This window comes from Podarcis erhardii (genome assembly GCF_964252035.2).
Source record: "Podarcis erhardii genome assembly, chromosome: 1".
Classification (NCBI taxonomy): domain Eukaryota; kingdom Metazoa; phylum Chordata; class Lepidosauria; order Squamata; family Lacertidae; genus Podarcis; species Podarcis erhardii.
In genome coordinates this window covers 96721810-96738461 of record NC_138497.1, presented here as the reverse complement: position 1 = coordinate 96738461, position 16652 = coordinate 96721810, and the positions used below count along the sequence as shown (strand labels likewise).

The 16652-nt window shown below is 38.8% G+C and overlaps 1 protein-coding gene and 1 long non-coding RNA gene across 4 annotated transcripts in view; one reads left to right on the top strand and one right to left on the bottom strand.

Annotated features, from left to right (window-relative positions):
* DPP10 (dipeptidyl peptidase like 10) overlaps positions 1-16652 on the top strand; it is a 586236-nt gene that overhangs the window by 567354 nt on the left and 2230 nt on the right. For all 3 annotated transcript variants that reach the window (XM_081871497.1, XM_081871496.1, XM_081871498.1), the window contains 6 exons: positions 6635-6829; positions 7945-7999; positions 13688-13787; positions 14023-14081; positions 14181-14253; positions 15703-15776. In XM_081871497.1, coding sequence (XP_081727623.1) covers positions 6635-6829; positions 7945-7999; positions 13688-13787; positions 14023-14081; positions 14181-14253; positions 15703-15776 — 556 coding nt within the window. The remainder of the gene's footprint in view (positions 1-6634; positions 6830-7944; positions 8000-13687; positions 13788-14022; positions 14082-14180; positions 14254-15702; positions 15777-16652) is intronic.
* The window catches only part of LOC309348782, a 38813-nt gene continuing 35069 nt past the window's right edge, over positions 12909-16652 (bottom strand). The window contains exon 3 of the long non-coding RNA XR_014159550.1: positions 12909-13012. This is a non-coding gene — a long non-coding RNA (uncharacterized lncRNA). The remainder of the gene's footprint in view (positions 13013-16652) is intronic.

Genomic DNA, 16652 nt, shown 5'->3' with positions numbered 1-16652 from the left:
AACTCCAGCCAGCATGGCCAGTGATCAGAGATTATTTTAGAATGTCATATTCACTGTGGGTTTTGAAATTTTGAACTGCTTTGGGTAGCCTATGCCCCAAAAGGCAATATATTGTTAATTTTATAATTATGTACCCCAAACCTGTACCCCAAAATCTGGAGGGTCACGGGTTCTCCATCCCTGCTTTATGCAAATGGAAAATAATTCAGATCTGGCATAATTTCAGTCATTGGCTACCAAGCTTCCTATAAAAGATTACTCATTATCATATTGGAATTTTAAAACATGATAAAGTGAATTTTAGCTGCATAGAACAGCAGGATAGAATAACGCAGACTATGCTATATTAAATATGAACAGCAGAAAGTTCATAGGAAAGCAGAACTATCCAGCTGCAAATTTTACTTTAAATATAGCACTCTTATACTTATTGATTTCCTCTGGTCTGTTTGCCGCAAGGATATTCTTAGCTTTGATCAATATGTGATGCATATGATAATGGAAGAACACACGGCTCAGTATAAAGTTACAATACATGTGGTATTTTCTATTGCACAAAACTGTATAGTCTGCAATCTAGAAATATAGGTGCATAAAAGAGAACCCACTGTGTACAGTTAGTGCTGTCCTTGGAGGTTTTCTCTAGGAACAGAGTGAAGGAATTATTACGTTTTGGATTAACAACATGGCAGGATAGGAGAATCATCCATTTTCATAACTTATTTTAATACATGCAGATTTACATTTTATAATGCCATGCTATTTTTTTTAAGGCAGAGCTATAACTATGTACTTGATTAAAAGATAAGAAGAAAAACTTCTGGGGATGTATATTTAAAACAAGCCGGACAACCATAATGATGTAACTTACTGCATTTGTAAATGTTGCTTGGAATGGGTTTACAGGCATGTGTCAAGATTTATATTAATGTCCAGTATTGGAGATATCCTTAGGAGCCACATATGGTCATAAGGGCTGCATGCAATGGGAGGAATGGTAGACTAATCATTACAGGAAAAGCAGGGGTGACTAGGTAGTATTTTCCTTCTCTTCCAGCTCATTTGGTCAAACATTCCTTGGGGCTGTGGTGGCATCTCTCTTAGTCTGAAGATGGTTATCTTAGAAGGTAGCTCCATAAACAGGAAGGGCATGGCCATCTAGGACTTGATCTTGGGTGAGGGAGCTGACTTGCTATGCATTACACAGATAAGGCTAGATGAAGTGGGCAGGGTGAATTTATCTCAGATCTCTCCTCCAGGATTCTCTCTATAGCACCCATCCAAGTGCTAGGGAGCTGGGTAGGGAAGCAGAGCTGCTGCGGTGTTGAAGTTCCATCAGCATAACCAGGATTCCAATTAAACCATCTTCCTGTTTATACTTGAGGATCGGGAATTCTGCTGGGATATTGGCAGAGCTGGCTCTGCCATGAGGCAGACTAAGGCAGCAGAAGCCCCCAAGTTGGATGCCCCGCAGGTGCCGCCCCTGTCCCACCAGTGCAGAAGTGCTGCCAGTATCAGCCAAAATCATGTGAGCTCTTGCCCAAAATTGTGGAAGTAGCAGGCAGGTAGAGAATCGGTACCAGTGGCAATAAATATGCCAGTGGCAACAAGTATGCCAGTCGCAACAGGAGTAGCAGGGCAGGGGAAAGCAGCACTTCCTGTTTTGCCTCAAGTGGCAAAACAGGATGCGCTGCCCCTGGGTTCAGGTCTCCGTGCTGCCCAACAGTCTCCTTGCCTGAGCTAGCTAGAGTAGTATTGAGCACAGTAGTAGTCTCTCTGATTAGTGGTTAAACGACTCAATGCCCATGTTGATGCGAACCTTTCAGTAGACATTCAGAACTTCATGGACTACTTGGCATCTGTGTGAATTTACCAACTGATATCGGGGCCCATTGATATTGTAGGACAGATTCTTGACTTGGCTTTTTGGTTCTGTATGGGGTGGTTGGTGAGCTAGGTATGGACTTGTATTTAGGGTCATAGATTTATTGTCATGTATAGATTCCTACCTTGTGGGGTTTAGGCTTAAATAAGCTCCTAAGCTCAGAGTGGTACATGATGGTCCAAAGATGGATCTAAATCATTTCCTAACTGTTTTGAGTGAGTTTTCTGCTATATCAACCAGTGATTCTGTCAAAGTCTCAGCCTGTCTCTGGGATAGGAAAATGACCTAGGTGGGTGACAGAATTTCACCCAAACTGATGGGTTCAGGCAGCTGATAATGGAGCCAGCTGCCTCCTTTGTTTTTTGGGGAACTCAGGATGATAATGTGGCAGAGACAATTATTTGAGCAACAGTGGGAGGAAAACTTAAGACAACATGACTGGACATGGACTAGAGCCCATGTTGAGTCCTCTGCTGTGGTGATGAAAAAAACCCCACACTTTGCCTCTACCGAGAGGCACCTAGCTGAACTACGAGTTTTAAAGAGTCTGTTGCATCAAGAATTGAGGAAAAGGATGTGATTTCCCATTCTGACAGTATTGCTAGACATTTTGCAGATAAAGTTGCTCACATCTACTGTGACTTATATGCCGTGTTTGTACCAGATCCTAATTATGTATCTCTGTCTCCTGCATGTCTTGATTCATTTCATTTGTACAGTCTGAGGAGATGGGCAAGATTAAGTGATCCCTGCCCTTCCTGGCACATTAAGGAAGCTAGGTTTGGTTGAGTGGGCACAGAGAGTGGAGACTGTCTATTTGTCTATTTAGCCTTAAGGTGGCTGTCATGAAACTTTTATAGGAAAATCTCTCTCTGGGTGGGTTGGCTAAGTTTCCAGCCAGCCTCTGCTCTACTCTTCTTGGGGAAGGTGCTTGAAGGTGTGGTGTCATCTCAGATCCAAGGGTGGTTGGATGAAACAGATTTAAATGGGGCTATACAATCTGTCTTCAGGCCTAGGTTTGGGGTTTCAGGCAGCTTTGGTCCTCTTGGTAGATTATTTGTTCTGGGAATTAGGCAGGTAGAGTTTGGTGAACCTCAGTCCTACCTATGACAGAAACATGGCAGGCTGTGACAGGAGAGGGGCTACACCCAAACTCTGGAGCACCCTGCTTCATGAAATTTCAAGGGTTTACTCCCTTGACAGCTGTCAGGCAAATAATGCTTTAAGCAAAGGTTTTCAGTTATCTCTGTTCTGCCTCCCTCAATTGGTTTTTTTTTTAAAAAAAATACAACTGCTTTATTGTTAAACTAAGATTTTTAAATGTTTTAAGCTGCCTTGACAGATGCATTTGTGTTAGAAGGCCAGGTTAAAATTCTTATATGAATAAATTAAACAATCCTTGAATTTTTAAATAGTGACATAGTAGATAGTAGCTACACATTTTATTGTCAATCTCTTTTGCATAGCTGTTTCAGGTTCATTTGCATAAGAGAGTTTATTAAGAGAAAGGAAGAGAAATTGAATTGAAATTGCAAGTCTTAGAAGACTGTGTTTTGCTTATTTTGTTTTGTTGCTTCATTCACTGAAATTAATTAGCCTTTTGTATATAGTGATACAGTGTCCAATAGACAAAAGAGGCTGAGAAACTTCATTGCATTCTTGATTGGTACCAAAAGTGAAGATGCAGAGTTCAGAACTGTCAGATCTGATACTAATTGTAGTAATGGAGTTCATATTTCCCTCAGAGCTCCAAGCAGAAATTATGGTTTAGTCTTCAGATTTCAAATACCAAGTGAAGGACTGCCATTTTCTCCCTCTTGAATATATATTGTGTGAGGGACTGCACTGCTGGAAGCCTGCAAATTACCTGCTGAGGTCCATCATTTTGCTGTGTAATTGGTATCTCCTGTATATTTAAAAGGCACATCAGCTTTGGCAGATGTTCTGAATCATAATACATCCTGCTAACACTGCAAGTTCATAAGATATATATCATTAGTATCTGCAGGCACAGACTTGGTGGGTGTCAACTTTGTAGACCAATGAAGAGTTATAGGACTGCACTGTTGGAGGATACTGCTAATGCAGAAATAAAAACATGGACTTCATAAGGATTAGGGACAAGAGGAAAACTAGTCCCTGCCTAAAATCAATGTAGTACTGCTTGGGTAGAAGTGGCCAATAAAAAATTGGAAGCAAGGGTATCTTCTGCAAATTTCCCTTCTGTGGTTGAACTGTGAAATCTGCAGAAATCTGCATTATCAGTTGAGTGGGAGCTATTTTTTGCTGCTATTTCATTTACTAGAACAGAATGCACTTTTCTTTTTGTGGGGATTCAGATAAGATCTGGTTTCTGCATGTGTGTATTTCACTTCTTATTCCTTTATTACTCAGCGCTTGATGAATGGCTGCGAAATATGTGAGCAGCCTCCATGGGGGAAAATGTAGCATTTGATATAACAACGGGTGAAAATATAAGTTCTGTCTGGGTTTTTTAATGCTGAAATCATTGATTGACGAATATGCACAGGACATGGATCAAAAATTTGCAAGGTTTGGAAAGTACCGTAAATGCCTGTAGTATCTTTAATCATGACCTCATTGGAGGCAATGGGCTGTTTGTTTGTTTTCCTAAGATTGTGAGGCCAGGAACCGTGTATGATAGCCTTTTCAGCTAAACAGTGGGGAATCAATTCTAATAGATAGATGATAAATAGATAAAATAGATAGATAGATAGATAGATAGATAGATAGATAGATAGATAGATATAGTGTTCAGTATTTATATCTCTTTTAGTTCTTTGGAGGCATGTTAAATCTTCCTCAAAAAAAGCGAAGTGTCACATCTTTAGATGCAAAGAACCCAAAAAAATTAAACAAAGAGGTAATAAGAACCCAAGATGTTATGTAATGGGTGAGAGATAAAGCTCCTGTAATTCACATAAACGACAGTTTTGTGAACAGTTGCGATCTGGAATTATGTTCATAAATGGAAACTTCTTTATTCTTTGGAAGTTGTTTAAAAGATTATGACCTAGTAGGACTTACCGTCATTGACCATGACATCATGGAATGCAATATGCTTGTCTTGCTGTAAATTGGCAAAGCAACACTGTCAGATGATCTCCTCCATGTTCCCAGAAAGAACAATGATTGAAGGGAATAGTTGTAATTTTTAGTATGTTCCTCTATGTCTCTTAAATTTAGACTCACACAGTGATTAATTTTACTCTACTCTTCAAGAACCCTGAACAGTGAGCTCATAGATACTGTCCAATCTAATTTCCACACAAGGTACAAGCAAATATACATTTATTTTAATTCTACTGGCATATATAGTTTTCACTGAGATATACCACTTCTTGATAGATTGCTTGGTTTTATGACATGTGTGGCTGGGGGAAAATAACAAACCTTTCTCAAAACTGACATTTAATTGTCATTGAAAAAAAAATATGAATAGCAGCAGTGTTGAATGTAAATAGCCAGTAGAAGTGTTTTACCCCATCCTAGAATATTTGTATTTATAGTCACAAAATAAGTTACAGTCGTTTCTGTATCTTACTAACTTGGAAGGAGTTTTTCTCAACAGCATTTCCTAAATTTCCTAGAGGTTATTATAAAATCCAATCGGGCATTTGCCTGTCTGGAGAAGACTATAAATTTAATAAAGAAAAATAAATTATAGTGCAGGAATTTGGCCTTTCCGTCAGTTTCAAACCTGTGTGGTTATGAATCCTCCAAATAGCTGTTGTACTTATGCTTAGTAAACTCATCAAAACTATGGAGATTATGTAAGTGGACAGAAGCAAGTGCTATGAGTTACTCACACATCGTCTTTCTTTGCTTATCGATTTCCTGTGCTAAAACCTGTACATCTTTTATGGGGGAATCACATATTATCTATCCTGGGTAAGATGCACACAAATCGTGAGTGCGTAAGTGAACAAGGGAGGAAGGTACATCTACTATTCACACATAGTATTTTGCTGATTTTATTTCATATGCACAGCAAATCTGAAAATATGCAACTGGAAATAGGATGGTTATTTTTTCTAAAAAAAGAAAGATAGTTCACAGGTGGCTGGTTGTGCAAGTTTAAGTTGATTGTTAGATGTCACCAAATGTACTTTTCCTCCTGCACCACCAGCTACCTGCAAAAGTAGTGTTGATTGGAAAATGAAAATAGAACTGGCTAAAATGCAGGTAGGCTGCCTTCCCCTTCCCTGAAAACACTGCAGCAAATGAAACAGTTGGGCTCTAATTGTATCTAAAATGTTTTTGTCCAGGTGGTTTTGTCCAGGTTAAGATTTATTCATGCCTTTTTCCTGGCCACTGTTACCCTCCCACCCCATCATATTCTGCATTCAGTCTCTTCATTTAAAAGTGTCAGGTTAAGTATCTCTCATGAAACCTTGGGGAGATGTTTTCAAAATGAACAAGCAGTCTGACATGGTACAAAGCATCTTCGTGTGTGCCTTCCTTCCTGGCTATGAGACGAGTAAACAACGTGTTAATCTTAACAGCTTATTTCTGTACAGTTCAAGAAGTTATTTGTGTTTACTGTTCTCCATAAGTGATAACAGCAGTGGTTAATGTGCTGTTATAGATTAAACTGACAATAATTCAACCGGGTTGCGTAACTCCTAGTGAACTCTGCCATCCAGGTTAAATAAAATATTGAAGAACTGCAAAGTGCATCACATTGTCAATAGCCTTCGTTTCTGTCTGGTATGTTGGTATTTACAGCGATGAAGCTCCAGGCAGCCAGTTGGTTACAGATAAGTTTCACATTGACTGGGATTCTGTGCTTGTCAACTCTGATAATGTCATCGTAGCTCAGTTTGATGGAAGAGGGAGTGGATTTCAAGGTCTAAAGATTCTGCAGGAAGTCCACCGTTCCTTAGGATCAGTGGAAGTGAAGGACCAGATAGCAGCTGTAGAGTACGTATGTGCAAAATATTATTCTATTTCCTATATTCTTTTCTATTTGGGTTGATCCAGTGTTTATTTTGGAAATGTATATTTGCTGTAATGGATCAATATAAAAATGTTTAATGTTTGATAGCAAGAAAATTAAATAAAATTCACTGAACCATTGTTTTGGGATTTCCTGATAAAGGAAACTTCAAGGTCTACTCTAACTGGGCTTTTTAACTGACTAATTAAACATCACATAATGGAGAGAATGGGTTCCATATCTTATGCATAAAAGGTTAAAATGTATCAGACAATTGCAATGTATCCCAGTTATGAAGAGTACAATTCTGCTTATCCCACTTCTGGGCTAAGGATCCTGTTTCAGCATAATAAATCAAATTGATTTATCAGATCCCACACTCATTTGACAAAGCTATTTAGGCTGTAATACTATACACATTTTCCTGGAAGCAAGTCACATTGAACAAAATGAACTTAATTTTGAGTAGACATGCACAGGATTGTACTCTTAACTTATCTTAAAATGTATACATCCCTAATCAGTGTAATAGCTTAATGAATAATCCTGTTTAAGATATACAAAAGTCTGAATGAATGGGAAAATTGTGTTATTTACTAATAATAGCTAAAAATGCATCAAATTGTATTACAACAGTAATCTTATGAAGGCCCACCAAGTCTTAGAGGCTATCATATCATGCCATTTTGGGTAAGCCACACCCACCTTCCTAGGGCCTGACACCATATATACCAGAAATGTCAGGAGTATGGTTGCTTGAATGGAAGTTTTGGTTGCTTGAATGCTTTTTTCTTTCCTGGGATCCCACATTTAGGGACAACAAGAATTGTGGCCTAAGCTCACAAAATGTCTTTAATATTTTATCCTGCTGTGAACACTGCAGCTTTTATTTTTATGTTGAAGATTGTTACAACTGCAGTATGTATTATTAATGGGATCAAGAAAAAATGTGGAAGACTTAAAACAAAGCGTAATTTATTTAATATCCTCTTTTGAATTATCTGCAGCACAGTAGTCATAAATATGAACATTCTTCTTCAGGAAATAACTTTAATGAAAAACAACTTTTTTGTAATACGATATAAACTTCCTGTTACAGATACTTGATAAAACAACCATTCGTTGACTCCAAGAGACTGAGCATATTTGGAAAGGTAACATTCTGGAATGAATATGATGTAGCAACTTGATCCTAATAGCATTTCGTCGGTTTCTGATTCTTTTATGTTTTTATTTTGTTTTTATTACAAACAATTACTAATATCCCCCCTCTAGGAGTGGTGGTAATACAACTCCAGGTATTCTTTGATTATTTATTTCTTCTTATCTAGATTAAATTAACTTTGGTTTCAGGCCTGGAACTCTCACAGATACTGCTTTGATAAGCCTGATGAAAAACCTATGCCAGGAGTGCTATGTAGGGGGCAGGACTTGGGTAACCTTCTCCATAGACACTCTGCAGTTGGGACTGGTGGGTCTTGGAGTAGGGGCATTTCCAAGAGGTGATGTAGTGAAACTTTTGCTTGGCTTTTATATTAGGGGCCCTGCAGGGTTCCATTATTTCTCCCACTCCTTTTGGCATCTATATGAAGCAGCTGTGGAGGCAGCATCAGTATGGTTATGTTGAGAGATGCAGGGGCATTGGTCTCGGGCAGGTGTGCCTGGATAGTGATAACTACAGTTACCCATGCTGTGAAACCTCCAGGTAAGGCTGCTTCCATGGGCTACTTTTGAGGATGATTTGGAAAATTCAGCAAGTTCAAAATACAGCTGCAAAGCTTTTGACCAATAGGTTGAACCATATCAGAAGGATTCTTAAACTTCTGCATTAATTACAAATGTTTGTGAGCACACGTCAAATTGCTGGTGCTTAACTTTGGAATGGGTAACCTGTTGCCCTACATAGGCTGCTGGGCAACCACTCCCATTAGCCATGCTGACTCAGGCTCATGGGAATTGGAGTCCAACAACATTTGGAGAGGCCCGGGTTAAAACATTCTTGTTTTAAAGTCCTGCATACTTTGAGATCAGTGTAACTGAAGGAATGTACATCTGCCAGTCCATGTTCAGACGTCAGCACCAGCAGCCCTACTCTCCAAATGGCCCCACCATCATGTCAGATAGGTAGTGACTGGGACAGGGCTTCTTAGGCTTTCTTTAATACGGGTACCTTTTTATTTGACTTGTTACTGTTTTCATTGTGACATTCTGAGTGCTATATAGAGTGGACATTTTAAAAATAAAATATGCCAATTAGGGCTGGACAATAATCTGGTTTTTAACATCATTCTACATGCTGATATATCACAATGTCATGTATTTCAGCTGTTTCTTCCTCCCGACCTTATGGGAGGAAGAAGCAGCCGAGATACATTGCCCAGCCGTGCAACGGTAAGGGAGCCGCGAGAGACACCAGGGCTCCCTCAAAGGTGCCTGTTTTCACCCCAGTTGGTGGGCTGCATCTTTCCTCCTGGAGCAAGTGACCACCCGAAGAGGAAAGACACAGCCGACCTGCTCAGGCAACTTGGGCCGATTGCAATGTGAACACCATACTATTTCAGACAATAAATTGGATTACTGCACAAGTCTAATGCCAATTTTAGGTGAAGCTAGGAATGCACCCTTGAGTGCTAACTTCAAACCACGAAGAGTTAAGTGCTACTGTCATCTGAAAAGGAAAAAAACAAATGTTGAGAACTCAATATAGCCAATCACTTTAAAGTCCACTTAGGTTAAACACATGGTCAGTCTGCCTATGGAAATCAATGAGACTTGAAAGTATGACGTTTGACTTCATTTTGACTTCATTGTGCCTTTAATAGATAACATTTTCCAATATTTTTGAATGAAGCAGTTTCATTTTTATATTTATGTTTTCTGGAGGTGCTTGGTTACAGAAGTCATGGTAGAAGTAAAGACTAACTTCCTGCATTTGCAGTCGTTAACGGTCATCAACAGGTTTACCATACCCATTGAGTCAAACACACATCTCCTACTTCCCTTCTGAGAAAACCCCACCCCACCCTCCCACTATATATATAAGGGTCTGGTGACTTCTGTTTCAGTGTATCTGAAGAAGTGTGCATGCACAGAGAAGCTTATACCCAGAACAAACTTAGTTGGTCTCTAAGGTGCTACTGCACAATTTTAATTTTTTTTATTTATTTCGATTGCATCAGACCAACATGGTTACCTACCTGAATCTAGAATCCTGAATTTGAAGTTATCCTGCACATCTTTCTAAAAAAAACCTTCCTTCCAAAAATGCAAATGTGGCTTGCTATTACTTTCATCCTTCCCTTTTTAATACATATTTTACATGCAAACCCATTCACAGCCTATTGTGCTATGAGTAACATCCTTTTTTGTGCCATCTGTTCAAGATATCCTTTGTTAGTCTGTCAGCTGTTGGATGCTATTGCCTCTGGCGTTAAATAGAAGAGCCAGACAAATACTTTCACCTTTAGCAAAAAGTTAAATAGATTCTCAACCATCTCTCTTGCTCTGTCTCAAACCGTGTTTAGAACTTAACCACAAAAAGAGTTGTAGTTTTCAGATATCGATGTTTGCTTCTTTTGGATGCAAGAGATGAAGCAACTCTTTTAAGACATCTATTCTTTGTGCCCTTTCCTAGTTGTAAATCTCATTGTGAATGCTGTAAAAATTTGTGACCGCATACACACATACAGTGTACTACAGACTGCACACATTCAGCATCAAATAAAGTATCCATCAGTATCAAATAAAATATCTGTCATTACTTTAGCAGTCCAAGTTATATATCTTCCCCTTTATTGCTGACATTTTAGATATATCTTTAATTATGTGGCTATTAACACACAACCTTCATGTCCAAAAGCAAGGTTCCTGCTCTACCACTTCAATTAATGCTTCCCCCCCCCCTTGTATAACAGAAATAGCCCCCCGCTTTTACCATCTCTGGTTGGGCTATTTTATAAGCCCATGGCACTTTCATTGGTATGCAGCACTCAGCCAAGCTCCAAGAGGAGCAGTGCTTTTTTTCTAGAGTAAAAGGTGCCAGAACACACCTCCCTCAGAAGACCCACCCAGAGCCCAAGGAGGATATATTTGGGCTAGGGATCTCCTCGTGAACCAGAGGCAGCTTCTGTCAGGCTGCCCATGCCTCCACAGAACAGTTTGCCAAAGCTCTCCCCCCCCCCCCGCCTCTGGCACATGTGAGCCAGAAGCACAATATGGAATTTGTTGAACTGCTCCGCTGAGATGCAACCAGCCGCACGCCCTTGAGTGGAGCAGTTTAAAGAAGCTGCCTGCCCACACAGTCCATTTGCGGTATGAGGGCCAGAGTGTGAAGGCTGCTTCACCCAGCCAGTACATCACTGGTGAAAACACTGCCACTCCTGAGTCCCCCGGCGCCCTGGTGGCAGAGGGGCTTAGGAGCAGCAGCAGTTTCACTCGTGATACACTGCCGTGTGAAGCCACCATCACGCTCTGGCCCTCATACCAGTCCTGGGTGATGTATCAATACATCGTCCAGGCCTATTGCTGAGGCTGCTTAACTGAGGAGCTTAATGAGGTTCCCCCACGCGTCTCTGGCTCACGTGAGCTGGAGCAGGGCTTCCCCACACATCAGCTGGGAGGCTGAAGAGCCTCAGCCAAGCCCCGCTGTGCCTCTGCCTCTCCAGAGCCCATAGAGGATATCCCATTTGGGCTCTGGGGAGGGTTTCCTCATGAGCCAGAGGTGCAGTGGGGTTTTGCTGACACTGGTCAGGTCTCTCCCAGGGCCGGGGTGAGAGGTGTTGGAATGCTGTTCTGGCTGGAAAAAAAGACCTGGATATGTGTACATTGAGATAAAATAAATATTTAAATTCCTAAGTGTATTTTATTCATTAAAATGCATTATTAATGTATTTAATGTCAACAGCTATATCACAAAATTTGGAAAAGTGCAAAATCCAAAACATAATTATGTTCTGATTTCCACGTTCGTCTGCGAGTGGCAGATCAGATCAATGAAGTAATGGAATGAAGGAATTTTCCCCCAATCTTTTTATTTGTATTTTATAGTTATAATTTATTTTACAAATCTTGAACTGTGTGCTTTGCATAAACTTTGTTTATCTTGGGTTATATAAAATTTTATTGTAGTTTTCAGGGATATATATTTTTTAAATAAATGATGTTATTCTGAGGTAGACATACACAGAGCACAGTGAAAGTCCATATTGTCAAGGACTCAAAAAATCCTCTGCACATAATAATAATGATTAATAAATTATTATCTGGGTCTAAAAGGGATGGATTTCTTCCCACAGAGTAGGGAATGACACAGGTTTTTTGGAGAAACCTGCTGTTGGTTATATAAATCTTAAATTAGGATTGCTAGACCTTGAACTCTCTCTCTTAGAAGTGTGGAATCAATTGGCAAGCATTTATATGGAAACAAAACAAGCAGGCTTTGTTTTTTTAAAACAAACAAACAGCTATTTCAACAGTTCATCTTCATCCAACAAAGAACAATTTATAAATTTTGAGTGAGGCAGGTGTTGGCCATCATAAGCTGCTTTGTGGGCATAATGTTCATTGTGGTGCACATCTGACACTGGAGATAATTTGTGAAGAGCAAACCAGTTTGTATGTTAAAAAATATCATTTGCTACAGCATTCCTGCAACTGTCCGAGTTTTGATAAATTGTTTGATTCCCTCTTGCATCATAAACCCCTTGCACAAAAGCATGTGTTGGAGAGAGATATTTCTCCTTATATGCTATTTTTCTAGATACACTCCTCCCTCCTAAAAAAACAAATAAATCAGATAAACATTTAAACATGAACTTCCTGTGTATTAAGATGGCACAGTCTGAGAATCAACGTAAGGTGTTATATAGGTTGCCATAGCCACATTCAGTGTGTAGCCAAAAGCCAAAGAATTTCTACACACACACACCAAATAGTTCCCCATCACCACTTTGGAAGGCCCATTCCCCTGAAAAAATGTGGGGAGGGGATTATATTTGCTTACCTTTCGCAGGGGAGTGGGGCTCTAAGAACTTTCACATGACATACCCTTTTCTTAATTCTTACCTTAATCTGGGGGGACTGATTTTTCTCTTCTACTATTGCTTGAATGCCCATCATGATATAGCCTCATTCCATAAAGCGTTTGCAGAGGGTGGGGTGGCTCTGATCTGCAGAAGAAAACAACAACAAGGTTCAGCTACCTCATAACCCCCGTGCCTGTTGAGAAGTCTTAGAAATCCCTTGTAAATATCTCATAAATATTTAGAGTGTATTTTGACCCTGCCCAGCCCATGAAATGCCAAGGAAAGCTGGGGCAAGTGCTGTGTCCCATCATTAACATCCACCCCACACCATTTCCACCAATGAATAAATACATCAAATATTTAAGTACATCACACATCTCCTGTAACATTTGATTCTGGACTCCAAATATTTATTCATAAGTAAATAAGAAAAAAACATGACTTAACCTTTGAATAATAGGGCTTATTCCCTGCCAGTCACAGTCAACAATACTGGTTGTATAAGGCATCTTCCTATGCTTCCCAAGCCACCATACTACTGAGAAGTAGGAAGCTAAAATGCCATTTTTACCACTACATATAAACTTTAAATAATTTCAGGGCACTCTGTTGTAGTGAATATTGGCTCAAAACACCTTTTTAAGACCAAAAAATGGCTTAAAACAGGTTTGATTCTCTCTTTAATTGTCAATTTATAATTCACAGAAGATCAGAAGGCCATAGAAATAGATGTAAATGCTACGGTACTGCATAACAAAAAAGCCAGTTTCATTAAGGCAACAATGGGCACATTTTAACTCACATTAGGTTGTTTTGTAGGGCTATGGAGGATACATTGCATCAATGATTCTCAAGTCCAATGAAAGGCTTTTCAAGTGTGGAGCAGTGATTGCACCAATTACAGACATGAGATTGTATGGTGAGTATTTTGTATTATTCAGTTTATCTACTAGGCAGGTACCCAATTTCCCCCCTCTGACAGATTAAAAAATAACAGACGTGGCAAATCTTTTACACTGGAAGGGACCCTACCCATTCTGCACCCATGAAGCCTTGGGTTTAGTTACGTGTGATTAGGTCCCTAAATGTTAACTCATTTAATCTGGAAACAATTTAACAGAAACAAATAAAAAAGAATCCTGTTTCCCGTGCAGCATCAGCTTTTTCAGAAAGATACCTTGGCCTTCCATCTAAAGAAGAAAATGCTTATCAGGTAAGCAAGTTGTACTTTAGATATTTATGGTGTTGCAGGGGCACTTGAAATGCAAATCACTCGTAGAGGTGTACAAGTGTGTGTGTTTCTTTCCTAAAGGCATCCAGCGTGCTACACAATATTCACGGCTTTAAAGAAGAAAAGTTGTTAATTGTCCACGGGACAGCTGATAGTAAGTAGACCCACAAATAGTTCCATTTACAGTTGTAGCTAGTGGCGCAGCTAAGTTCAGTGAAAGAGAGGTGTGTGTGTGTGTGTGTGTTCTTTTGATAATACTGAGCTTTGTCTGCCCCCAGAGAGCCTGTTGTCAGAGTCAATTGACAGTTTTACATCTGAACAGATGACATTTCTCGTAACTGAATATTTGTAACTCTTAGCAGCTGTAGGTACCAATTTGTTTAAATCATATAAAACACCCATGTCATTGGTAGATGGCAACATATATTAATAAATGGCAGCCTCAATATTTAATCAGCTTTCAAATTATTATTGATTCCACCATTGGCAAAATATAAATGGGGTGGGGGGACTTATAGCGTACAATAGATTGTAGTGGATTAATTTCTACAGTGCATTTACAGTGTACTGCTCTTCACTGCTAAGCAATGCGTGATTTCTTATGTTTATATGTTCAGACACAGGCTTAACTAGTATGGGAATAATATTTCCAGAGGAGTGGGTTTTCCAACACTTTCATGATGTTGGAACACCTTGTTCCACTTCAATGGATGTCTCATTGGACAGCTAAAAAGGCTAATCATTCAGACAGTCCAGCTGAAGACCCAGAATCACTACCTGCAATGTGAAGGCAAAACTAAAATTGAATGGAGGCAGGAAGAAATATATTTTCCTGGAAAAATCAGCTAATTCTAAGAGGTTTAGTTTCACTTAGGAATGGTGAATCAGAATCTAATTTGCCCTTCTTAAACCAACACACAAATAAAAACAAAGCTATCCTTAAATATCCATACTACTGTGAATTTTGTGATGCAGTTCACCAGTCAATGTGTCTAATAATGCATATATTACCCAAACATATTAATATGTATATCCTATATATAATACATATAAGACCCATGCAATACTATATTTCTGCACCATATTTTATAAGTATTTGTATACAGAATGAATACAACTGAATAAAAATACTTAAATGCAATATAATATTGTGTATATAATATTATACATATAGTTTGAAAAATTAGACAAACCAGTAAAAAAAATAATCACTTTTTAGATCAAAGTGTGAAATAGGAAAAACCAAGCCTGGCATTGAGATGTTTCAGAGAATTCTATCCCTAGCTACTATGCTATAGCTGTTCTGTTATGAAGAAAGAAGATATTTCTGGAAGTGCTAGGAAAGAATATTCAGCAGAATTACCCACTTTATTTGTGTGTAGGGCACTCACACACAACAGCAACAGAGAAGATGCACTTGTGGCCTCACTGATAGATCCCCGTCATTACAGTGTCCCTGACCTTCACATGTTAAGTGCAGAAATATAATAAGGTCCTTTGTATGAGCATATTAGATTGAAGCCTGAACAGGATTGCAGCTAATTTGTAAGATCTGATTGACATTAATAATGCTTTTTTGCTAACACATGTTATTGTCCCACAGCTAAAGTTCATTTCCAGCATTCAGCAGAATTAATTAAACATCTAATAAAAGCTGGAGTGAATTATACTATGCAGGTATGTAATGGTCAGATATCAATAGTGCATCCTTCAGTATGTTTTAATTATGAATTTTTGTTATTCTTTACCTTGCAAGTACACAATATATAAGAAAATAGCACCATGTTTGTGTAGACTATGTATAGTTGAATAACTTCAAAAAATGAATCTATGCAAAAAATAAAATGAAAAATAGAGAATTGGATCCAGACTGATTTCTGCACAGAGGACTCTCCACTGCAGGAAGACAGCTTTAGTGGTATTAGAGCCTAAACATCACTGCTTCTTGAGCATCTTGGCCTCTTTGATGCTCTTTTAAGTATTTAGAAGCACAATACTATTTTTATAGTGACATTGAAAGATAAGCTCTGACCGCTTATTGATCAAAGCTAATGATTTAATCATACTTCTATGTGCTGTTCGTAAGTGCATTATTCCTATCTGTTATAAGGTTAAGTTGGAAATTAAAACTCTGCTTTTGCTGGTTAGAAAGGATGAAATGCTCGGAAGTAGCCACGCCATTTTAATTTTTTTTTTTAAGGTTGTGAAACACTACTGAAATGTAGACTACATGTAGGAGATAGAGAACAGAAATATTTTGGAACAATATATTTGGAGACACCAGTTAACATGTGTGACTGTTGTTTAAGTAAAATATGTTCGTTAAACATTTTAATTATGAAATGAGGTTTGGCAACTGTACGGTAATAGTAGTTTTCATTTCCTATCAGCTGTCAGTTAAGTAAAACCACAAAGGTAGTCCAGCATCATTATCAATACCTATGTTTATGTCCAAATATTACCAGTAGCAGCAATATACAATCCCACCCACTATCTGGGCTCCATGTCATTAATATTGCTAGTACAGTAGTACCTTGTTGTGAGTCCGCCCTG